Genomic DNA, 25,175 nt, shown 5'->3' on the forward strand with positions numbered 1-25,175 from the left:
CTTTATTTTCTTCCGCTTCCGTGGACCTGTATCGTAATCAAGAAGACACGAAGCGAATTAGCAATTCGGTTTCGCGCGAGATATACCGGATATGAACTCTAAGAGAATCTTTTTTTACCTAAACACAACCTTGAGAGAGTAGGTATTTTAGGTTCAACTATAATTTTGTATTTCTGACGAATGTAGAATTTTATCTTAAAAATCTCTGGTTTTAGTCAGTTTATTTAGTAGAAACGTGACTTAAAAAAAAATTAATTATATCGCTTTTTCTCTTTCTCTCTCTTTTGCTTTACTCTACACTAAAAAAAAAAAAAAAAAATTATTGTTAGACTCAATGACAAACTTATGATATTTCCATCGATAAATATGATAAATTCAATTATTTTTATTATTAGAAATATTTTAAAACTATAATTGAAGTTCAAGAGTAACTTATATTCTCTCGTATATTGAAAGTTCAATAGCGATTCGAAATTTTTACAATATTGCCCCAATATTATCGTCTCAACGAGTGTCTCTGTTGGATAAGGGGTTAAAAAGCTTTCTTCGAAGGTATCGCCCTACCGACTGCGACGGTGGGCGGTAAAGTTCGCCGTGCGTCGAACTGTGTCACGGTAAAACCGCGCGGAATACATGGCGCGAAGTCGATAAACGTGACAAATGCGAGACACAACCGGGACGACCGACGATGTCGAAAGAGGCGTCGAAGTTGCACCGCGAAACACTTACGGGACGCCGTTTGTTTTATGGGGTTTCTTATCGGTCCGCTGCCAGACCATAAACGCATTTTCGACGTATACAAGGCAACGTACAAACTATACTCACCTTTTTTTTTTCTCTTTCGCCCCCTCTTTTTCTCCGAGAAGTACTTTGACGGAGTGAATACGCGGACATTTGCGCTAGGCACGTTGAACGTATCGTAAAAATTGCTTTTATCAACAAATAGTGACATAAAATAATGGAATGAAAAATTAAGCTAAGTACTCAATGAACTTTTAATGTTAAATAAAATAAAAAATAATAGACAATAAAAAGGGAGCATCTTAACGTTACAAAATTTGGTGTTAAATGACATAAATGTTAATTGAACATACTACGGTATGAGATTTTTTGTTTCTTGTGGGAAATACATATATGTATAATATATTTATTCTTGTTATTAAAAAAATTTTAATTGTAAAATTAAACTTACACGCACACTGCCATTGTAAGATATTTTAAAGATATTTAGGTAACGTGAACGTTAAATAATTAAAACAGTGCAGCAATTTTTTCTAATAAATTTATTAACTGTTTTAATGTGTATTACTCCGGTATAAAAGCAATATATTTAAAAATAGCTTATTGCAAATTATTTATGTAACGAGAATGTAATTTTTACTTTTGAAGCAAAGGGTTTTTATAAAAACAAATAAAATTTACATACGATACGTTTAATTCATTAGTTCGTATTTATTTTATATCGTAATTTTCAGAATTACGTTCTTTTGACTAATGTTTATTTGTTACGTTAATTCGTTAACATTAATTAAATGTGGACAGCAATAGTATCAAACATTTAGAAAGTCAGATATCGCGAAATAGCGGAAAATTGTTAGGAAAACTTTTTATTTGTAGATATCGATTTTTCGAAATAATTATTTGTTAGGGATTTAATTGCGGATATCAGGGTCTCGAACGATCGCGCGGATGCAAAAGTGCAAACACGCGGGACAGCAAAAATCGAACAATTGTGAGAAACGGCTTTTGAAGATTAGATATCCGAAAGCTCTTTGCTCTCGGACTTTTCCCCTTCCGTCTATATGTATAGAACTCGATCTCCGAGTTTCACGGAGCTCATCAGTCGCCACCGGCGTCGTTGCGTCCCACGGCCGGAGATTTCTCCCCTTAGACATCGTGGCGGTCTTATCAGCAACCTGCAGGTTATCACTGGCGGTCGAAGGTTATGAATTAATAGATGAAAAAAAAAGCGAGCTAAAGGAGGGGATAACAACCGCCATCGTCCCGCGTCATCTCGGCTTCGAGAGTATGATCGTGACAGAGAGAGAAAGAGAGAGAGAGAGAGGGGGGGGAGGGGGACAAAGACCGAGAGGGAGAAAGCCGTCTGTCGTCTTGTATATCTACCCTCGTACGGTGGAAATTTTGCTACGGGGGTGATTTTCTGCGGGGGATGGCCAGCCCCGTCCTCGCTTTAAACCTGATTGGATGCAGAGTTATCTCGCGCTGCGTTACTTCCGGATGATTGGTCGCTGCGGTCGTCATGACTACCTCGCCGCCGCCGCTTCCATCTCCACCACTACCGTCACCCACGCAAGCTACCTTCGTGCATAACTTCCTTTTCATACCCTTCCCGCTTTTCCGCACCCTTGCATCTTTTGCGCTCTCTTTCGGTTTTCTCGCGTTCGCGCCACGTTCATTTCTATTATACATTTGAATAACAGGCCGCACGTGTGCGTGCGATGTATAATTGCGTGGACGCGCGTGTAACTCGACTTCGCCTCCGCGCTCTCGTAGAATTATAAAAAAAAGCACATTTGGTATTGAAAGCACAAAAGTAACGCGTTACTTGATTTTTTTTTTCTGTAACGTCGAACGCTCATCCGGATTAAAAAAAAAAAAAAAAAACGCACTTGTTATCGATGCGAAACACGCGTGCGCGAAAAGTAACGCAGCGCGGAAATCACACTCGGGCCATTGAACATCAGCGTGGCTTGTAATTCGGCGCGCGGATTAATGGCGCGTATACGCCTGCTGGATCAACGTTCTCGTTTCTCGCAGCATCGTTCGACATGCTAATAACGGCGGTGCGGAGCGGCACCGGATTGCGAATCGCCACGGCCGGTCGCGCGTCGAAAACAAAATTGACGGCGGGTATGATCCGAGGACGATCTTGAACGTCCGTGCAACGATATTCGACGCGTGGAATAACGAGATGCTCTTACTCGGACGATAAATCTCGTGCGCGAGGCGAAACAAACTCACGTTCGCAAATATGTCTCCCGTTATACTCTCTCATTGTCGTTTAGTTTGAACAAGAGATATCGTCTGCGGCGATATTAGTTTTATTACCATTTATTAAAAATAAAAGTCGTATAAATAAATGAACAAAAATATTGAAAGTATATTCGTCATTGCTTCATAAAAGGATTAACGTGGGGATAGATGTGTTAATTTGTAGCAGACTGCCGTTTGCACGAATAGCAGAAACTATGACAAAAACAAAGTCCACGGGAACGGGAAGGGTGTCGTGGGTCGGTGCGACGAGCTCGATAATCGTCGCGAATCGAGCGTGGATAATGACAAGAGAGAGGATCTCGGCGACGATAAATCTTGGCGAAACGACGTGACCCTACGGACAATAGGTCGCGATGGGGCGTGACTACGTCGCGGGGCCCGTTTCCGTCTCGCCTCGTAGATGGAGATGTCAAGCATTGTCCGATTCGTCGCGGACCGCTGTCTACTTCTGTCCCACGTTGCGTTCGGGAAGCCCGGGACTCCGGAGTTGGTCCCCAGCGTGCCGGACGTGTTTGTCGCGATTATAAGCGCACGCCACGCCGGGCCGACGCGTGTTACGCGCGGTCGCGATCACTGTTTGTTCATTGACGTCGACGAGAACACTCGAGACCGCGACGAATGTGACTTACGGTGACGAACAATCGGAAAAATAATCGCATTTCGCAATCGAATCATCGGGAGTAACAATATGTAGGTTTAGGATATTAAATTATTCAACGACTCTTGCGAATAATGAACGAAAGAAGCTGCGGATATTTTTTTCGTTTGCAATATTCTTGCATGCAATATTCCTTAACCTCGGCTATTTAAGAATATCGAATCCTTGCAATGCACGTGTCTGTTACATGCGCGCATTCACCATTCTTTCGTAAAAGAATGTTACAGTGTTCGGTTTCATTAATGTCTGCTGAGATACAGCTCGGTCCATTGATCAGTGTGGACAGAAATCGTGTGTATCTCGTATTACCATTACGTTTATTTGCCTCGACACCTTCTTACCTCGGCACAATTCTGTCATTTCCATGAAAAGCTACTCTTGCAGGACAACTTGCCCACTCGCGCGCGCGAATATTCATCATTTAATTTTTATACCTCATTATTTTGTATTCAAGTTATAAAGAATTTAAACAATGTTAATTGAATATTATATGAGTATTTTAAATTATCACAACTAATATATTATTATTTTAATATAAAATAACTGCAAATTTTATATAGTAATTTAAAATAAGTCTTGCGTAAAATACATACTTTTAATATTAAAATTAATTTTGTTTACTATTTTTACTTTATTTTTACTTTTTTAAAATAAAATCAGTAGATTAAAAAATAAAATTTTACTAAATAAATTCTAATAGGTAATAACATTGATTGTATAAAATTACGAAAGAGAGAGAGAGAGAAGGGGTAGATATGCCACCCAGAAGCGTAACATTACTCCGGAAATTCAAAGGGATCCTCCGGTGCTCACAGACGAGACGAACAGATCTCGATGGAGCAGCCGTAGCATCCCGAGGTACAAAAAATTCACTGTAGTATAGAATGACCCGACGTCGGCCGGTCATGCACCAGACCGATCGAGATACTTTACACGAAGATGCGATATTTTCCAACCAGACGACAGACGACGAACGACGAGAAATAGACCACCGTGAAGTATCGGGAATTGAAACGCGCACCTATGTGTCGTAAAAATTTATCGTAATTAGGACCAAAAATATACGAAAAAGCATAAAAACGTTTACAATATTTTAAAGAAAAGTAAAATACAATCGGATAGAAATAAATAAAGAATCAAAATCTTGGTCAAATTTTTAAGACAAAAGATCACAAAAAATAGGAATTAATGATTGATATAATTAATATTTTGTTAATTATTAAATTAAAAAAAGTTTAGAAAATTTAAGAAAAATTGCAATAAAATAACAAAAGAGTTAATATTTTCGAGAAATAAAAATTGTGGTAATTATAAAACGCAAATCGTTAAAGACTCCCTAAATGAAAAGAAACGGTGTCACGTTTGTTCTTACGATTTACTTGCGCCAACAAAAGCAAATGCACTTAGAATTCTTTAATACATTTTATTCCCGTTATCGCACGTCTTAAAACATTTCGCTCGCCGCACAGGTGAACACAATCAAACGTGGCGCGTGCAAAGGAGCTGATGTAACTTCCGAAATACTCTTGCGAGCTTCTCGTCGCGGAAAACGAACGGTCGGGGCTAATTATATCGCACGAGGGGCTCGAGCACTTAACGCCGTCTCTAATTATATTTCCCGTTTCTTCACTTTGAAACTGAATTGCTTCGCATTGAGAGAACAAGAGAGAGAGATAGCGAGAAAGAGAGACTTTTTCTTTTTTTATCGTATTAAAGATGAAGGGAGCGACACGTCGAATCGTTTGAGGGTCTTCATTTCGAATTGCGTTTTGCTCTACAAGAACCACACACATACACATTTTCTCCGGTATTTTCAAGCAACGACACCGAAAACGCGGCGATATTTACGCGTACTTACGTAACAGGCCTGAGACTCGAGAGGCGAGACTTTGACGCATCTGCGGTTACCCAAGAACACCCCGCGGTGAGATATCGTGAAAATGGGCGGAGGACTTTGCGCTAGGTACTCTTAATCCCTTCGCACGCTGCCAAGGGTGCGGTGGAGACACGTTTGGTAACGCGATTTCGAGTGGAGCCTGGGATTTTAAATCCCGGAACTTACCCATTCAAAGACACCCCCTCAAGCTTCACCGATTCTCCGTCTCCCACCGGGCTTCCCTCTGCGCCCCTCTCGCGTATTTCACGGAATGGTTCTTAAGCCGAGAGCGTTTCATGCGCGTTTGAAGCGACGAGCGTTCAGTATCTCGTTTGCTGCCGTTATTCAAAATTCCCCGTATGTATTATGTTTCGACGTAATTTTCAAGCGACGACAAAAAGAACGTTATGCAGTTAAATTTGTAATTAAATTCAGTATAAATAAATTTCAAGTACAGGTTCGCTTTAATAAAGTATCTTATTTCGCTTATGAATTTCTATAAGAAGCGTCTCTGTACATGTAAAAGTGTACATGTTATATGTATATTTACATGAAATATGAAAATCTTATTTTCCAATTTGTTTGGGATTAAATCGTGCAGTGTGCAATAAAGTAAATGTTTTTCAACGTAGAAAATAAAAAGTTTACATTTCGATTAATTTTATGGGTCTGTAACACTTCTAGCGACTCACTCTGCACATAATAATTACACGTAGTAATATGTATGCATATTTAATCTCTATTATGCTGCCCACGAAAGCTGAAGGGTCATCTACATGCATGAAGGAGCACAAAAAAAAATTAACTGTCTGTAATAAGGGACGGATTAATACTTCTCGAAGAGGGGCACTCGATTTTAATCCTCTCTCGTCCCTTATGCGTTTTCTCTTTATCCCCCTGCGATCTTCGGATCCTTTTTCACATATCGCGACTCGGGCTTTTATTGACAACACGAATCCCACAACAACGGTCGAAAGTCGTCATTGTGATTTTTCACGCGACACTCCCGCCCCCGCGATCCCGCTACATCTTTATGTGGGAAAGCTCTCGACGTCGGTTTTGGAATCTTTCGGAACGCGGTCGAGTGACATTGTTCTCGATTTATACGAAAAAAAGGTGACAGATACCTTAGCTTTTCGACCACTCGTGTCTTCGTCCCAACGGATCGCGTCTTGAATTTCCGCACAGCAAAGCGCGATTTTGGTTAATACATTTTGAAAGTTTATCGTTCTCAGAGGTAACAGACATGTCTTTTTATTTTCATTTATACATTGAATTTTGGCTGATTTCCACTCACTCGATTGTTCTTTTACATTTATTTATTAAACAACAAAAATAGAGTAACATCACAAATGAGAAGAAACAAGTAAAAATTATCTGAACCTTCGGTTTAAAAAAAAACTTATACGAATTTAAGATGCGAATAATCGATACGTGGCGGACTGGGAAAACGTATTGCGAGACCCACGCATTCCGTCGGGTAACATCACGCAAAACGCGTGATGCTTGGTCGTGGGCATCTGGCCGAGCGAGACCCGAGAGCCGCGCGAGTCGGGCATTGTGTTTCGTACATAGTTCGCATTTCGTCAGTACATTTACAGACCTCCGCTCGCCGACCAGGGACATGATTAGTGTGCGCACACTTGACCTGGTCGACCCGTTGCGTTAGGGGCAAGGAGGCAAGGGGAATTCAGAAACACTATTATACCGATACTACCGCGCGCACACACAGAGGTCTTCTATTATTCGATACCGTCAGGATACGCGCGTCCTATCGCCCGGCCCTTCGGCTTTATTGCGTACAATCTTTCGTAACAGTACAAATATCTTTGACTGCAAAATTGTCGGAAATGATCGTACAGGAATATTTACGGGAATACTTTAGGGAGGGAAATCGTAACTTGCGTACTTATCATACAAAAAATAATACAATTTTTTGTATTATAATTAATAAAATTTTTTTTTAAGAATCTAAATTTTATTGTTTTAAGTATCAAAGTTTAGATTCTTATTTGTATAAATACATAAATATCATTATTATGTTGAACGTCAAGGTTTAGATATTTTAGATTAAAATTACTATACTAGCTTCGCGTAAGAATCTAATTCGGTAGTGATAGAAGCGTCGTGTGAAAGAGAGAATTGCCGCGTGAACTCCAGAGACAAACGAGCGGTGGACGTTATCGGGGTAATTTTCGGCGAGCACGGCTCCCAGTAAACTACCGAAATGATGGATCGAACCAAGAGCGGAACGAAGCGCGGCCGCGCACCGTTTGGGAGGAGAGATCGGTAATGTGTGTGAAATTTTTGAAAGCCACACGGTAAGCGCGATCTCTCTCGCTTATAGCCGTTCGCAGGGAAGGGCGCTCTGGTTAGGTGTACGTTGTTCCGACGATTTATGGCATTTTGCGTATCTCACCGTCACGCGCACGTTACGCGCCCTCCTACGTCCTCTTTCTCTTCCCTCCCGTCGTTCTTTTTATCCACCCGTCTTCGTCTCACCCTCTCGGTGCGTTCTACGCGTTTCGCTTCTCGCCTATCGTCGTTCCCTCTCTCGGTCCAGCTGCCGAAATCGCGTCAGCATTTAGCGTGCAGTATATTAGGCGAAATACAGGCGGATATCCTCTCACGGACCATTACTGTTACCTTTGATCATCGCATGACCGGAGAGTGGTTAACGCTGCGTCATCAGAGCATGAATTTCTCTCTATCTGCCCGGTATAATTTACAGTCCACGCAGCGGCGCGGCTGCAAGCGAGAGAGCACCCCCTAGACAACTACCCCTCTTTCTCCTCGTGTTCTCCTCGTTCCCTTATCGGTTCGTAATCGCGTTTGAAATGAGCATCGCGTAGCTCTTCGTTTCTTCGCTTTGGTGTACCACGCTTCACAAATTGTGAAAACGTCTTGGGTTAAGTTGAGCTTTAAAGGGGAAAAGAAGTAACAAACGAATAAATGGTATTTTATTTTGTAATACAAGTCGCTAAGTGAAACAAATGTTACTTTTCAAGCGTAACAAAAATAAAATAATTTTTTTTTTTTAATATACATAGAAAAGAAAGAAAGACTATAAGAAATTGATGTTGAGTTTAATATAACTGTTGCAGAAAAGTTAGATTAAGTTAAGTTAGACTGGACTCACGCTTGACAATAAATATATTTTGACAAATAAAGATTGCATCGTAATAATGGTTCGACACTACGAGAAATTAATTTTTGCCAATAAGTTGTCGCGCCGTGGCCCGCGTTCCCGCCGTTAACGAAATAAAGCGCGGCGAAAAATGGCATCGCGTCACGTGATTTGGGTGACCAGTCAGACGGCGCCCTTTTCCGCGCGAACTTGGACGCGGGGCGATTTGAAAAACAGAGTAGGCGAGTTACGATCGAGCGTCTCGGTGGCCAGCCGAAAGCAGCCTGTTGCATGCCTGGCGTCGGGATTGCTGACGTCACTTCCACCACCGTGTACACGTTCGGGCGTCGAGTGACGGGCGACGCAGTGGGGGGACTTGGAGGGAGCCAGGGGCGTTGATAGCGGAATACGCGGGGACGTGGAGGCAGCGGTGAACGTAACGCTCTCGGAGGGCGTGCTTGACAAAGGCGTGGTTACCGTGTCCCCACCCAACAATAAACAAGCGACTCTGACGTTAATTTGTTTGTTTTGCCCTTCTCTACCTGGCCCTTTCTCTCGGCGCCTCTCGCACTCTCGCGGTCTCTTTTTCTCTTTCTCTCTTTTATCCGCCCGCGCTCGTTTTCTTCCCGTGTCGAGTCTTTCGTTTTCTTGTTTTGCCCCGCACCTTGTTCAGTTACCTGCTCGCTCAGGAATGTGAAAATATTTTGGCGAATTAGATTACGCTTAAAGAAATGGAGAACCAGGTGGCGAGCGGAATGCTCGACAAATTTTTCAAATTATGTGCACGTTAGTAGGTGTAGAATATGTATACTTGCTGTATACAGTGTACGAGGTGTTCAGTTTTCGAATCAAAATGTTATAATTTTTTAAGTCCCTTTAATTGTATAATTATTAGCATTTTTTTTAGAAAAAAATGAATAAATAATTTATAGCTTTAGTAAAGTAATTTCTCTCGCCGCTTATCATATCATTACGACCGCGACAAACTTCTCGCCATCCTCAACCCATCTTCGAGCCGGCAACGACGTGTCGTATTGATATAATAGCGATTGCGTAAAGCTATGATCGGCTCTTCATTTCTTTTTGTTTTCGGAGGTAGATCCAAACTTCGCAAACAGTGTTATCGCGTGTTTGAGAACAGACATGCGAGGATCGGTAAACAATAACTTTTCTGCTCTTTGCTCGGCTGGCCGCGCCATCGAGAATCCCGCTACTCTCAAGTTTGCTCAAGTGGCGATGGAGAATCACCGGATAGGCAAGCACGGCGTGCTGATAACGCGCTCGTTAAATGGCGCGCGGTGAAAATAGTTGTCGATCTGTCTTATGTTTGCCAGGGACAACAATGTCGACATGTGGACAGGTCGGAAAATTTGAACGTAACTCGGGGAGCGTGATAACGTGGCTCGATAATCCCAGTAGTTGTTTTTTCAACGTATTTATTAATAAACTGTTTTTTTATACTTGCAAAAGCTTGAGGACGCGGCGGAATTAATAATCGTGAAACATTTTGGTATAATTAGTTTATTAAGACGCGTTAATTGGCAGCGAAAGGCTGGTCGAAAGCAGGTAGCGCGTAAACGAAAATAATTGCGTCTTCACCTAGCATCATAGTGTTTTTGTAGCGCGCTACTCTACGCGTATAAAATTGGTTGGAATTGATCTTAAGAGCCTTGCCCGAGTGCCGGAGGGATGCTCGGAAGCGGGGAACGACTTGACCTTGGCTGGATTCACGCGTAGCTGAGCTAACGCAAAATCGAAACGCGTTACTTCCACCGCGTGGATCTTCTAAAGCCGGGTTCACATCGTGACCTGCAGCAACGGCTTTTCAGATTCTGTGATATACTCGCGGACGCCCCTTGCTCGCGCAAATTAGCTCGCAGCACGCAATGAGATAATTATTTATCAATGATAGCTGATATGAAAAAAGAAATAAGCAAAAGAATTTATAAAACGTTACAAATTTTATTAATTGACTGTTTAAAAAATTTTGCAATCAATTGTCGGTTAATATTAAATTAATATTAAACAAATATGTCAATTTAATATTTGTCAAGTTAAACTTTTCTATACAAATATTACTATTACATTCGTCTGTTTTGCAATTAACGCCTTCTCTTAAGACAACAGATTTCAATTTCTTAAATATACGTAGAGGTATTTATAGCAAGTAGAGACTTCATTACTGCCGAATTACCTCGAGCATCTGTGACACTTGTTTTTATTTCGTTATCTTCGACGAAGTTCTCGCAAAGATAACTTGAGCAAACTTCTCAGAGTTTCTTATGTCGCAAATCGTACCACCGCTGACCTTCGCAATTCATTCAGTTGTTTGATCGAGTTTATAACACGATCATCTTACGTGATTGTTGTTCGCAATTTGTTATGCAATTCTTCAGCACTTCTCACACGTTTGGCAATTAATCAGATTATCTATTACCGAGCCACCTTTTTGGAGCAGAACGGCTTAAATTAACAAGTTAAAGACTGGCATCAAATAATACTATATTTTTTTCTCAATGTAACAGAGGTATCTACTTGGTTTTACTACTTTCCAAAAAGGGTTGTCATTACGTTTATAACATTCGTGTGCGAACAGGGGATTTGAATTTCGACGAAATGGACGTTGTAACTCAAGTTTCTCATAAAACACCGTCGATAAATCAATATAAGAGCATTCGCTCCACTTTCCGCGTGCGATCCATTACGTGCCTCGTTTCGTGCGAAAGCGACAGTTTCTGAGTTGCCGAGATCGATCGATGCCGCGTGTTACTTCGGTTTTCGTATTCCAGTCGGAAGTTACGTCGTCGCCGTCGAAATCGCGAGCGCAAAACCGATCGCTTCTCGATAAAAAAATAGAAGGAAAAAGGGATTTGCGAGCCCCGTGTCTCGGTAAGTTTCCGTGTGAAACGAGCTTGCGGCCCTACGCATCGCGTCGACAGGGGAGCGGATGCATCCACCCTCCTCAACCCACGACCGCCGAGAAGAGAGCGTAGGGACACACGGAGAGATGGTGAATCACCCCCGCGCACGCCTGACGTATTCTAGTGTGCATAACACCCACGGTCGGCCGGTCCACGCGTGACTAGATACCGCTTTGCGCGCATAGGGGACAAACGCCAATTATATTTTAATATCCCTCGCGCGCGAGACGCGCCTTTCTCCAGCTCTTGGAGTGCGAACGACGCGAAATTCCGACGACGTTGAAACACGCGCAGCTTCCCCGCTTCTCCGGAATTTGTCTCCAGTATAAAAATCGGGAGCAATTTTGAATTTATTTCGATTATTAGAATATCTTCAGTACAAAACATTTTATTTTCTATATTTCTCATCGTGAAATTTATTAGAATGTCTGTTTCTAATGTTTAAAATTTCATGAACAATTAAATATTAGAATCAGAAAGATAATATGAATAAATATGACGTAAATAAAATAACATAAGTCGGAATAGAATTTTAAACATCTAATATTTTGGAAAAAAAAAAAAAAAAAACTTAGGTTGATAACGTCCACTTTTATGCGTATGTATTATAAGACATTAAAAAAATGTAGAATAAGAAAAGTGTTTGAGTTTACAATACCTTGTATAAATTTATAACTGCTTTTTATACAAACTGTCAAGGTTGATTCGATTAGGTGTGAAGATAATACCCTTATCTTCGAAAGGGAAAATCATGTTATATTCAGTTAGGAACCAATAATATTCCACGGATAAAATAATTTTATTTTATCTTATATTTTAATTAAATCTTTTTATAACACATACGTGAAATTTTTTATGTAACTATCCATATTGATATTCCAAAATTCTTTTATATGTATGTGTAATAATATGTATATTAATTTAAATGCATTTTTTTTAATCGGCAAAACAAATCGGCTAAATCAACAAAAATCTTCAAAAATTTCCAACTTTAAAAAATCGTATCGGATTATCGTAACACAGCGATCCATTTAAAGTTTAAATAGGTATACAATTTGATTTCAAAATTCAAATGCTAATTATAACAATCGATATAATATTCAAAATATCAAATTATTAAGTTTAATTACCCGAAAAACATAATATGCATAAAGGATAATGATAGGTAGAAACGAGAAAAAAAAAAAAAATTAAGAAATATTGAAGGACAGACGAGAGCGGCAGGCAGCATATCGTTCTCGCATTGCGGTTTGTCTCCGTCTGACGCTAATACGCGTATCCCCCTCCGGCCGCGTACGTTCTTTTTCCCCGGTTCGGTGAGGTACGCGCACGTTGCCGAGCGTGCGCGTTGCGCGCGCAGCACGCGCCCTCCGATGTACCTTCCGCACGGTTGAGCATCTCCACCATTCAGAATCGATGATGTCACGAAGCGGAGCTGGGGATTTTCCCTCTCCCCGCACGTGACGCGCCGCGGGCGCGGAGAAGGGAAGCTGCGCCCACCGGCCATTGGTCGAACGCGGCAGTCTGACGTACCAACACGAGGCCGCGGTCACCACGGCGGCACGACCCAACGAGAGTCCGCGAGTCGGTGCGTATCAGTCCGTGCGTGTGCTTTACCTAATAATATTTCCAGCGCGGCTAGTCCCGCGCTCTCGCCTTTTCTCTCGACAGTCGACACGTATCTCGCCGCCCTCTTCTCTCGTTCTCTCTTTCTCTTTCTTCATCTATCTCTCTCTATCTCTCCTCTCTCTCGCTCACTATTTATCTCTCTCTCTCTCTCTCTCTCTCTCTTTGTTTTTTCTCTCTTCCTCGTTTTCTTCGTGTATTCGTCGCTACATGTATGCGTATACACGTCTCTCTCTTTCTCGCTCGCTCCCCTTCGTTAAAGTCTAGGCATATAAACTCTTCGCGTAGCGTCCGCGTCGTCAGGATCGCCCTCCTCCACCCCAATCTCCGACAGATCTCTCGCGGAAACGAGAGAGGAGAAGAATCACGCTGCAGAGCGGCACGTGTGCTGCACTCGCGCGGATCAGCAGGCGCGGTGCGGTTGCATCGTCACAAGTTCTCTTACCGTCGAGAACCCATCGTGCGCGACAGCTGACGCGAAAATCGTTTCGCCACCCTCGACGAATCGACCAACAAGCTTGTAAACGCGCGCGACTGTCCGAGAGTGAGGAGATTTTCGCGAACGCGATCGGAGCCGATAGGTCGAATTCGAGTGTCGCGTCCAGCGTAAGTGACAGAATCACGTAACATCGAGGACTGTGATTCGTATAACGCGAGGTGCGACGAGAGCAAGACCCGACTAACGGATTCGCAGTGGTGCCTTCGTCGAAACGTCGGAGGAACGGTCCGCCACCGGCAGCTCTTGGTACGTAGTGTCCATCGATTTTCGATTAAAATTCCGGCTTTCCTTACGGCCAAAAATCGTTTCTGCCTAAAAATCAATTGTGGCTTCGGCCTATATAAAATAGAATTTTGTCACAAACCGAAACTAAAAGTTGCACCGGAGTGAATTCCTTTCTTCTGAATTTACATACATAATATAATAATATATTAACCTTATAAATATAAGATTTTAATCAACCATTATCGACTATTCTATTCAAACTTTAAAGTAACAGATTAATTTCTTACTGGACCTAATTTTACTCCTTCACTCGTCAACAGTTGGACAACTGAAACATCTCGCAAAATTAAACTTGAATATTTAAAAAACATTTGCTGAAATCAGAAAGAAAGAAATAACAATTCGAATCGAAAATAAAAGAGCGCTCGAAAAAAAGAATCGGCGCGAAGGCTGCGAGAACTCCGTAGTACGAGCTAATTGAATACCATTAATCGCTCGTTGTGTAGCAAACGCGCCCGAGAATCCCGGCGGTTCATCCCGCTGATTAACACAGCCTCGCGTATCAGCCGCGGCAGGCGAATGTGCGTCGCGCGCGGGAATGCAGATTGTACGCACGTAGCGTGTAATACGGCTTAAAGCACTGGGAAACTCGCTCTCCCCCGCGAGCTCATCGCCGGAGACGAATAGCGATTGAATAGCGCGAATTTCCGTGACGTATATAGAGTGTCTGCTCGACAGTGCCTTTTCCACACTTTCTCTCTTTCTCTCTTTCTCTCGCTCCTCATGATATTATGGCGTAATTAGGCGATAGGCTTTATACGACTCGTAAAACGCGCGAATGAAACAACCCCCGGGTCTGAATGTTCGAGTGCGCAAATGTGGGACTTCTTTCCAGCGACGGTACATTGTACACCGGCTAGTTCCGGCGGCAGTTTCTTTGCGGTAGACTTGATTCTCTAATCGGAGTAAATATACAACGGCAATATAAAGAACGTCAGTCAGCGTGGACCTCTCAGCTGACGTTCTCGAGAGAGAATTTTTTTACGAGTATTTTTTACATAATTTTTAAACAAAGTGAGCAAAAACGTTGCAAAATGTTTGTTCTTACAGTAAATCTAAGAAAAATATGCTAACAAATGTTTTATATTGATTAAACATGTATACATATTATGTAATTGAAATACGTTTTGGTTACGTTAAAAAAATTTTTTATTCTCGTAAATGAACTTTATATCTACAAAAAATGCCGTAAAATTATAGTCAAAGCCAAAAGTAACTATATTTTTCCCTCAGTTTATATGTATGTGTATAAATCTAAGAACGAATATTTTATCACAGTTTGCGTGCCCCGAAAGTTAAATAAAGAACCCCGCGGAGAGGTGCGCGATGTAATGAAAATAATTCGAAAATCCGAGGCAGAAAGCTCATAAATACGGCGACAAATTGTTGCAAAAGAGCAGAAAATTGGCCGCGAACCTCCTTATAGGTACAGAACGCAATTGCATTAGATTGAATTGTATTATGTTTCGAAGGAAGCCTTCCGTAAGATCTATAACCGTTTAACGCCTCGTTAACTGTTCATTATTAACGTGCCGTTAAACAGGAATAGATCCTATAAACGACGCGCGCGAATTAACGTTGATCAATGAAACGTCTTTCGACGGTCTACATCTGCAATGGATTGGGACATTATCGAATTTTGATCGGAATAAAATAAAAGAGAGAAAAAAAAACGAGAAATATCGTTAAATACGTTATCACGTGGCAATTAAGGAAATTTCTGCGGAGTCGTGTGCAAAGCAAATTTTTCTGAACACATGTACGCTGCCGCAAATTGCGAAAGTTAAAGATAAAAAGCGAAGATTGTGAAAGTACTGCGTTACCAAACGCACTGGAAGACGTGAATACCAGTACTCCAATATTTATTCAAGGTTTAGGAGCAATTTCGCAGCTGGTAGAAACGGCTAAGGCTCCTTCGATTGTTCGACTTAATGTATCTATAAGTTCATACGTACATCACGATTTTATATCATTAACCTTTAAATGGCACTATCTCAGTCGCTTTGTTTCTTTTTGCTTGAATTTTAAAACCTAATATATCAATTTTAAAGCATTTGTTTTAATGGATACACCAGACATTAGGAGAAAAAATTAGTAGAAGATCTAAAATTATTTAGAAATATAAAAGAAAGTTTTTTATACAAATTCTAACGTTTGAAAGTCGACTTGAGTTACTATAATTCAATGTCTTATGCGAGGATTAATATTTTGTAGACTTGCGAAGGTACTTCTCTCAAGGCGTAGGTAATTTAGTTACACAATTTGCATCCGATCGTAGTCAAACTTTTGAGATAACAAATGTATCATTTACGTAAAATCGTTGATAAGGAAACGAATTAAATATGCAAACGTATCTTGGGCGAGGGTAAAATTGAAAAAAGAAGAAAAGAAGTACAAATGCGGATACTAGAAACCAAAACTAATTAATCCGGAGCAAGCTGTGTGCGTTACGCCGCGACGATTTATCTCCCGATCGTTCTCGATTGCGCGGAACAGTTTATCGCCGATAGTACACGACCTCGTTCTTCACCGGCGTTAATTAACAATTAATGTACAAACGCACAAACGCGGTACGTGCTCACGACGAACGTAATCGCGGGCGGAAGTCACTTTATACGGTAGCGCGAGCGGTTAATGCCTGCGGGGGCTGTTGGGCATGTATTACGGGGGTGGATTTCGACGGTAGTCGCGGTAGCGACGGCGGCGGGTGCCATTAACAGTGTTTCGCCGGAAATGTAAAGCATAATGCGCCAGCAAGCTCGTGGATATGGAACCTATTATCATCCGCGTGTATAATGCTACGTTCTCGCCGCCGCTCCGCCACCGCACCCATCTCACCGCGCTGCGTCACGTTCCGTTCCGCTCGCGAGGAGTTTGAGTTTGTCGCACTGTGTTGACAGAAAATTATATTAACATTAATTTTTTTTAATATACAAGTATGAAAACAAAAATATCTTGGACAGTCGATTGAATTATTGCGTGCGGGCTTTTAGGTTATTGCGAGACTCATGCGATTATAAAATCTGATATTTAGTTTAAATTAAAATATTTTTAATATAAAAAATAAATATTTGGAGTGACGAAAAAATTATTTATTGTCGTCGGAAAACGAGTTACCTAGGAATTAATTGAAAAATCGCATCTCGTTTCTTGCCATGCATGCTAATGTTAAACACTCTTCTTCACCAACTAATTTTACCAAACTGAAACAGTATACGACTGAAAAAAAGCTTTTCGGAAGACCGCTGTTCTGACGATTCCGCGTGAGGTAAAGTCGCAAGTTTGAGTTCAGTAAATCGACGACTTGGTGTCTTGCAAACAGAAGTGACGTGATCCTGTTTGCGCTCAGTCGGGCATAATCCTAGGTAATCCTCTCGCACAATATGCGAATGCAATACGTTCTAACGCCCCCTCCCTCTCTTTTCACCTCTGTACCCTCTTTCTCTCATATACACATAAACGCGTGCCTTTCGTCGCGCCTCTCGTTCAACTCGTTCTTTTTTTTTTCTGGCTGCATCTCATCTCCCGCGCCGCCTTAGCACGACGAAACGCTCTCTCGTATTGCAGCGCAAAGAGCATCGTGGATAATGAAAGAGAAAAGAGAGGTATATTTTGCCTAGGTATTTGCACTGCCTCGTGTTTAAATCCACCGAATCAACCGGCGCAAGTAAATCGTTTAAAAATCATGACGTGATTCGATTTAAATAATAAAACGTGATTTGATTTAAATAATAAAACTTAATTTTTGTTTCTTTCTCTTCTGACATATGCAGAATAAATGCATGTTAATAATTTTCACGAGTTTTCGGAGTCAAATATTACTTTTGTCACAATTTTAAATTTCAGTCTCTTCTCATTTTGTATTACACGAGTTGTTGTTTCAATGTTTATAATGAAGCATTGTATTTCACATGCGTTTAAAATTGATTCTGATAAGTACGAAGCATCGGGATGTTACTTTCAATTTCTATGGTGTATTTTATAATGCGGCCAACGACGATGTTTAATTTTTATCCCTTAAATTCTCCATTTACGGACTGTATCTTTTTTTCATAGCTTCCTTGTACGCGTTTTATTCACGGGCCGATACAACTCTCGTGCACAAGCTCTCAGTTGACTAACCCTTTCCAACACTAATTATCGCACTTAGCTTTATTTTCATCCCTTCTAGTACCGCCACTTCGCCCTCTTTTTCTCAGTCTGCGATAACGAAAAATACACTGAGAGTGTTACGTTCATGAGTAGAGTTGACTACTTCAACGTGCGCGATTCTCGGTAATTAAAACACTTTATGTCGTCAGTGTTACAATAGTCGAAAAGATCTCGTTCGTTTCAAAGATGATTCACGTCCTCTTTTGCATTTAAGACTTATGAGAACTGATACAATCATGTTTCAAGTTTGCATACAAAAATACAAATTATCAACATTTTTTTCTCGTAACTCGATATCGAATCTTTTATTAAATTTTATTTAAGATCAAAGATTTAATTTACTCAGCAAAACAGTAAAAGTTAGTTTTACGTTGTCGTAGTTTGTTTCTTTTGAATTTCATTGATCAGTCCAAATGAATATTTATTCGTTTTTATGAAATTTTGTCTGCGAATTCATTTTCTCTGTTTCAATAATACTTCAATATGTTGGAGGCGACGCACACAGTCGTGATATGCAAATGACGCAGATTTGCACAGGTGTCGTAGATATGTTTTCAGCGTCGAATTAACTGCGACGGTCGACGTGACAGTTTGGGCGGGTCGTTAAAGCCTCTAAATGGTCTCGGAGCAAACCGCAGTATTCTTTCACTAATCGCGTTGTTAATTGTACGAAATATCTGGTTATCGCGTTCGTCAAGGTGCAACTTTATTACGTTCCGAACTCTCATCGTGAGATTAGACGGTATCTTTTTGAGTCGCCGGGTGATTCGATTATTCCATCTCCGAGCGGAAAATCAGAGAATTATTAGCGTGTGGAAAGTTAAGGCTTTTTTTCTAACGATATAAATTATGGGTTTCAGTGAACGGAAGTGTTTAAAGGCCCGAAGATTCTGCCTTCGCAGCAACTGGGCGCTGCGGTCGCTCCATGGCCGGGCGCAACCGGCCTTATAGCTTCGGTCACTGCTGACGATATGGCACACAAGGGTAAGCGTGTATTCCCTAACACGTAATTATCATATCTTAAATATTCAGTATTCATCGATATGTGCGATTAAAGATAATTGTTTTAATAATAATAATTTATTGCTGATTAAAAAATGACATAAAAAGTCGATGTCTTCAGCAAACAAGTGGTATAGAAAGAGTTAAAGCGCGCAGATCCGTCGTAACACGTTCCTAAAAATGTATTGAAAGATCTTTCTACATCGATCTGTGACCATACGTCATTTTCTAATCCAGCATCCCATTACGACGAGCCATCACGAGAACGATTATGATAAGACTTTTACGGAAGCGGAGCTCTCTCTCTTTCTCTCTTTCTCCGTCTCTCTCTTTCTCTCTCATTTTCTTTTGCTACCCAAAGAGCATAAAACTTAACGACTTCTGAACGATGACTACGAAATGCTGATGGCGCATAACCGCTATACATGCAACGAATTCTCTTTCTATGATTGGCGCATGCATTAACGACTTAATAAGTTTAACTAGCATATATTGTCGTTTAAAATTGCTGCAATTTTTTGCACTTTTCTCGAATAATAATGCCATTTACTATAATTTTTTTTATGTCATACGGGCTTGTTACGTTAAAAGAAAATTATTTTTACGATTTTGTAAAATGGTTTATAAGAAGTTTTTTGCTTTGATTTAAATAACAAAATTTATTTGCAATATTAATATACATATGTATAATGTAAATGTTCGATGACGGTTTCTCCTTTTTCTTTTTCTTCTTTTACATTTTCATCATTATTTCGCTAGGCATACACTTTTTCTATTAATTTACGGGACGAAGTCTCGGCGAATGTAAACTATGTCCGGAGATATTACGGATAATTCGAATTCTAGCCCCGGACGAATCGAAACGTCCGAGAATCAAGAGGGAGGCGTTCGGTTGATGGCTAAGGCGTTTAACCCCATTAGTCCTGAATGGAACCTCTCGTCTCTCCCGCCCTCGCGCTCTTCCGTGCCTTCCTCAATCCCCGGTCACCCTCTCGCTTCCTCCAACTTTCTGTCACCGGTGCTTCCTCTCGCCCGCCCTTGCTCGAGCTCTCTTAACACAAGGGTCCGAAGAGGATGGGCAAGACGACGTCTCAAGGCTTTCTAAAGCCGGCAACTTCTGCCTGAAACTGGCTGCTCACTTCACGTATTGATTTCCATTCTCTTACGCCTTCCAGTCCTCACACTCTTCGTTCGCCTTGCCGTGTTTTCCGGGCCCGGTTCGTTCCTTCTGCGGGATCCTTCGCTTCTCCGTCGCGAGATCATAATTTCTTCCCTCTCGACATTCTGATGGTTCTTGTGTAACTTAGCTAAAACGCTCGGCTAAAGAGAAGTCTTGCTCGATATTTTGCGATACTTGCCTTTAATCTACGTTTTCTTCAATTGTTTTTGGATATGTCGTCATTACATACTAATTGTCGGTGAAACATGGTGGAATATAGGGATAAGAGAAAAGGATTTCCTGCAATTTAAAATAAAAAAATTGGTTGATTAAGTAAAAAAATTTTTGAAAAAATTAAATTTGGTTGATCACTGCGTGGCAGTATAAATTTTCTCAATTTATTTAGAATGTTATATGAAAAAAAAACCTATTATTTCGTGATTATAAAAATCTGATTGATATCAGCCTCTTTCGAAACTTTGCAAGCCGGCGATTTGGTTTCTTTTCGGTATGAAAAACTTCTACGAGATAGCTTTCGGCGTGGATTAAACATCATCGGAATCCACAAGTGAGAAAGCGATTGCAAAGTCTGCTCGAAAATCCATGAGTTATCTGACCGAGTGCGGCTCAGTGGGGTGTGTAGCGTTAAGTTGGCGTTAGCTCATCGAATCGCCTCGGATAGAGGCAGCGGGAGATGAAGTTTTGTTTTGATCGATCGCACGTACAAATCGCATTTCCGGCTTCGCGGCCGGTGACAAATCCCCATCCTCGCGTACAGACTCGCGCGAGAGAGCTATACGTCGCAGAAACATTTCGTCGAACCTTTATGCCTACTTTGCGCAAAGCCGAGGTAACTCAAGTAGCAAATTAGAAGCTTGCCTTTTTTATTACTCTTTAAGGACGAGTAACGAGTAACTTGTCCTGCGTTTCTATAAATTTTGAGCATTTTTTTCTGTTAGCGGATCGTGAAGATCGAAAGGAAATAATGGTTACTTTTAGATCTAACCATAATTTTATGATATTTCTAATAATAAAAGTGATTGAGTTAATTATTAATATTATCCAGTTATTCATAATTATTGTTGGAAATATTTTAAAAAATTGTGGTTTGATCCAAAAGTACTTTTTTCCCAGTGCAATTGCATTTCTATTTGGAATCTTACATTTCTAGTGATATCAAGTCGTGGACTTGCTTTGTCAGCGGGATTTTACAATTGTTATTTTATTATTTAAAGTGTACGAAAAGGATATTGATCATTAAGCTCATTTATCTCGCGGAGTTGTCAAAGCGCAATGCCGAAGCTAAAGAGACGTTGGTAATTAGAGCGACGTAGGAAGGAAGCTTTTTTACGCTAATTTGAGTTTTCTGGCGTAGTTAATATTAAACGGGGAAATTATTTTTACTCCGCAGGTTGTTACGCGACAGAGGAAATTTAATGAAAATATTCTGGAATTAAACTGTTAAAGGCGGAACCGAATCACTTTATTATAATGTTGTTCTTTTAGCCGGAACATATTTTTATCACTGATAAAAGTGGAGTTATTTGTAAAAATAGAAGCTACGCTTTCATATATATGTTCTAGAAATTAATTCAGCATGCCAAGGATATTTCTGCGCCTTGGGACGATCGAAAAAATTCTTTATAAGCGCCCCGGCCGCATATTTGTGGATAACTTTTACAGAATCGCAAAGCCACTCGGCGGCATTTCCGATGCGGAATATCTACGAGATAGTATTTAACAAAGTTTTCACGACCGTCGGGGAGGGTTAACGCTTCAAACGGCGCTCTGCAACTTTCGAACTAACGATGGTCTCTTAGCCGTAATTCCTGACGAGAGTTTCCAAACTTTGGCAAATCGTCGCGTTTCCGCACATTTGTCCTGCTCCGTCGCGTAAAACGAGGAGGCGCGCCTAGCACTTGTCGCGAGTAATCGCGCGCGTAACTTAGCGATCAAATTTCCGAAATGCAAACTGCGTGCTCGCAGTTGCCTCGCGCGCTTTCTTCCCGTTTACTCGTGTAAATAATATATATTTGCTCGCGTGTTATCGCATCGTAAAAATGTAATTGTATTTTTTTTAATTAATTTTATTTAACTGCATTTTTCAAAGATGATTTAAATTGGAACAAGTAAACGTATAACTAAAGATGTATTTATTATAAATATTGGTATTAGAATTAAGTATCAATCAGAAGATCAAACGCGCTTCTCTAATAATGTCACGAGTACTTAATTACAGAACTTTTATCGCACTTTTCTGTTAACACTATTTTCTTATAAATATTTGCGGACACTATTTATCGAAATAATAGTTGTCATCGGAAAATCAATTCGTCGGCTTCTCACGCGGCAGGGCACCGGGTGGCGTCGCGCCTTCTAAAGAAATCCGGAAGTTTGGCAAATCGCTCGGCCTCCGTTTTACCGCGTGGATTTGACTGTCGGCACGACATTTCGCCGACGACGAATCAACCACCCTCGTACAGGAACTCTGCTTTTACGCGTAAGGGACGACACGGCGAGATCGGAGGACGAACGCGATGAAAGAAAAGGAGGGAAGACGGGACAGCGACATAAGAATAAGAAAGGATGGCGTTCGGCTCTTCTCTTCTTTTTCATTCTTCCTTGATAAGACGAGTCGAGACGGAAAAAGACAAAAAAAGGGCGAGAAAGTGAAGGAGGTGGAGGAATAGGAAGAAGGGGGTGGGGGGAGGGTTCTCCCGAAGCATTGATCGTTTCTGAATTCCGAGTAGATGGCAACCCCCAGGCGGTTCTTCACCCTCCGGCCTTTCTCCCTCGGAGCCTCAATATACGTACTCGTCTTTCGTACGTTGCTGCGGCGAAAGAGGAAGAGGAAAAATATGAAAACGCGGAGGAGACAGGGCGAGCGATCGAGATGGAAAGGAGGGTAGGGGGGAATAAGGGAGGTACGTTCTTTAAAACGGTCCTCGGGTACGTTCAAAACAGATAGAACTCCTGCGCTTGCGATTCCGCCGCTTTCGCTTCGCCGACGACAGCTTGCGCGGTTCTTGTTCAATTAATTTTTTTCCCGCTGCGAATTCTTTTTATTTGTAATAATCGGGGAAACAATCCGCGAAGCGATACGAAACCTTTAGGATTAACAAATTAACGTGGCAGCGTTCTCTGTATCTTTTAAAACTGCATTCGGTTAAAAGTTATCCCAATAAGTTCAACATTATTACAGAAGAATAGACTATGACTATTAAACGATTAATTATCAGAACCAATCACCGCCTGTCGCGACAAGTTTAAAACAACTTAAGCTCATATTAATATTAATATTATTATTATCTTAGGTCATTAATATTAAACGATTAATTGTCGAAAGCAATCTCTGTTATCGCGATAAATTAAAGAAACATTAAACCTGTTTTGCGATTTTTCCATGGAGAAAACAGTTCCAAGCGAATCGACGAAATGTTTTCTTCTCGTCGCGATAATTTCACACACTCTTACCCGTACGACTCGTTTTCGAGCTGCCAAATTCACCACTCGGTAGCTCGCGAGCGTTCTTATACGTTCTGCCGATTTCCGTTTTCCGAAATATCGAATGCCCCTCGCTGCCATCGTCGTTTCCATTTTTGCAGCGTCGAAGATACGCGTGATTTTGGATAACGGGGCGTCCTCTTTTTGTTTTCTTTTTTCTCCCTACGGCAGAATCTCGAGGAGGGCGAGAGGAGCCGTTGCTGGCTTTTACGGCTATCTGTCGAAGCATTTCGTACGTGGACTGGATACGTGGTGGATTTTCCACGGCCCTTCGTTCGGCCCGGTCGCACCGTCGCGCTCCATCCACGAATTCTTCTTGGAACAACCCCCTTTCGTTCCTTCCGTCTTGCGCTGAGGTAGACCGAACGCGAGATGTGCCGGCCACCCGCTTCTGTTTGAAGAGGGAATTTCACAGTCGAATACGCTCGATGTAAAACGCGCGCTCCACGCTCAACTGTCTCGCGAGTCTCGCGCGAAGGAAGGAAACCGCCCTTCGAAGAAGTTGCCGGGCAGTCGTTTCCGCGCAACGGGGATCTTGAGACTCGCACGACGAGCCACAACGATCGAGTAACAAAAAAAAAAAAAAAATGTACGGTGAAGTGGTTGTTCTCTTAGATCTTGCGAGTACCGAGGTTTTAACCCTCAAACGGCACCTTTGCTTCTCTATCTTCGCCATTCTATTGTACTTCGTTCTGTTAGTATCTCATGATTTAATAATGTACCAATTTTATAGCAGTTTTTTTTTTATTGATACTCAAATATCAAGGGAAAAGAAAAAATATATTAGGAATATTTATTAAAGTAAAACCTTTTTTTTAATTCTAATATTTAAAAATCAGTTTAGATTACTGTAACTCAGTGTTCCATTTAAAGGTTAAAATTCGAATAAACGCGCACGAGTCTGAAGTTTCTTTTGGTGTCGGCGTGAACGTGTGGAAAAGCTCCAGCTCTTAATCTCGCGCTTATATTTATCTATTCTCTAATAAAAGGAAGTGCCGGCGAGACGGTATTAAAGCTGGGAGCTCATTAACGCAGCGAAAGAAAAGAACGAGCGGCCAAGCGACCCTAGCCATTGTCACGGCGTAAAGCTATTGCTATGGGAATTTCATGGATTCTCCGCGGCCGTCGCGAATAATGTCCCGATCGTTCCACTGATTTAACGCCGAAGAGCAGCAAAGGGGTGGGACGGGGGATTGGGGAACGACGACGAAGCGCGATTGGATATTCTCTCTAAACGGCGGGACTTGACCGCACTTTAGATTCTGTCGCCAAGTTTTCGCAAGTCTTTCGTGAAACTACTTTGTGCTTCAACATTATGCACCGCTGAAACGGTTGCAAAACATTCGCGGTT

General features: G+C 41.3%; 1 protein-coding gene across 5 annotated transcripts in view; it reads left to right on the forward strand.

Annotated features, from left to right (window-relative positions):
• The window catches only part of LOC139105825 (paired box protein Pax-6), an 82,202-nt gene that overhangs the window by 1,227 nt on the left and 55,800 nt on the right, over positions 1 to 25,175 (forward strand). For 2 of the 5 annotated variants that reach the window (XR_011546248.1, XM_070662127.1), the window contains exons 1-2: positions 12,713 to 13,968; positions 19,020 to 19,143. Coding sequence is in view for 4 of the 5 variants with exons in the window: in XM_070662127.1 (XP_070518228.1) it covers positions 19,131 to 19,143 (13 nt within the window). In the remaining variant the exon portion in view is untranslated. Of the gene's footprint in view, positions 1 to 12,709; positions 13,969 to 15,218; positions 19,144 to 25,175 lie in introns of those variants that run through there. The other 3 variants (XM_070662152.1, XM_070662143.1, XM_070662134.1) reach the window with 3 other exon arrangements.

Source organism: Cardiocondyla obscurior, linkage group LG01 (assembly GCF_019399895.1).
Source record: "Cardiocondyla obscurior isolate alpha-2009 linkage group LG01, Cobs3.1, whole genome shotgun sequence".
Lineage (NCBI taxonomy): Eukaryota > Metazoa > Arthropoda > Insecta > Hymenoptera > Formicidae > Cardiocondyla > Cardiocondyla obscurior.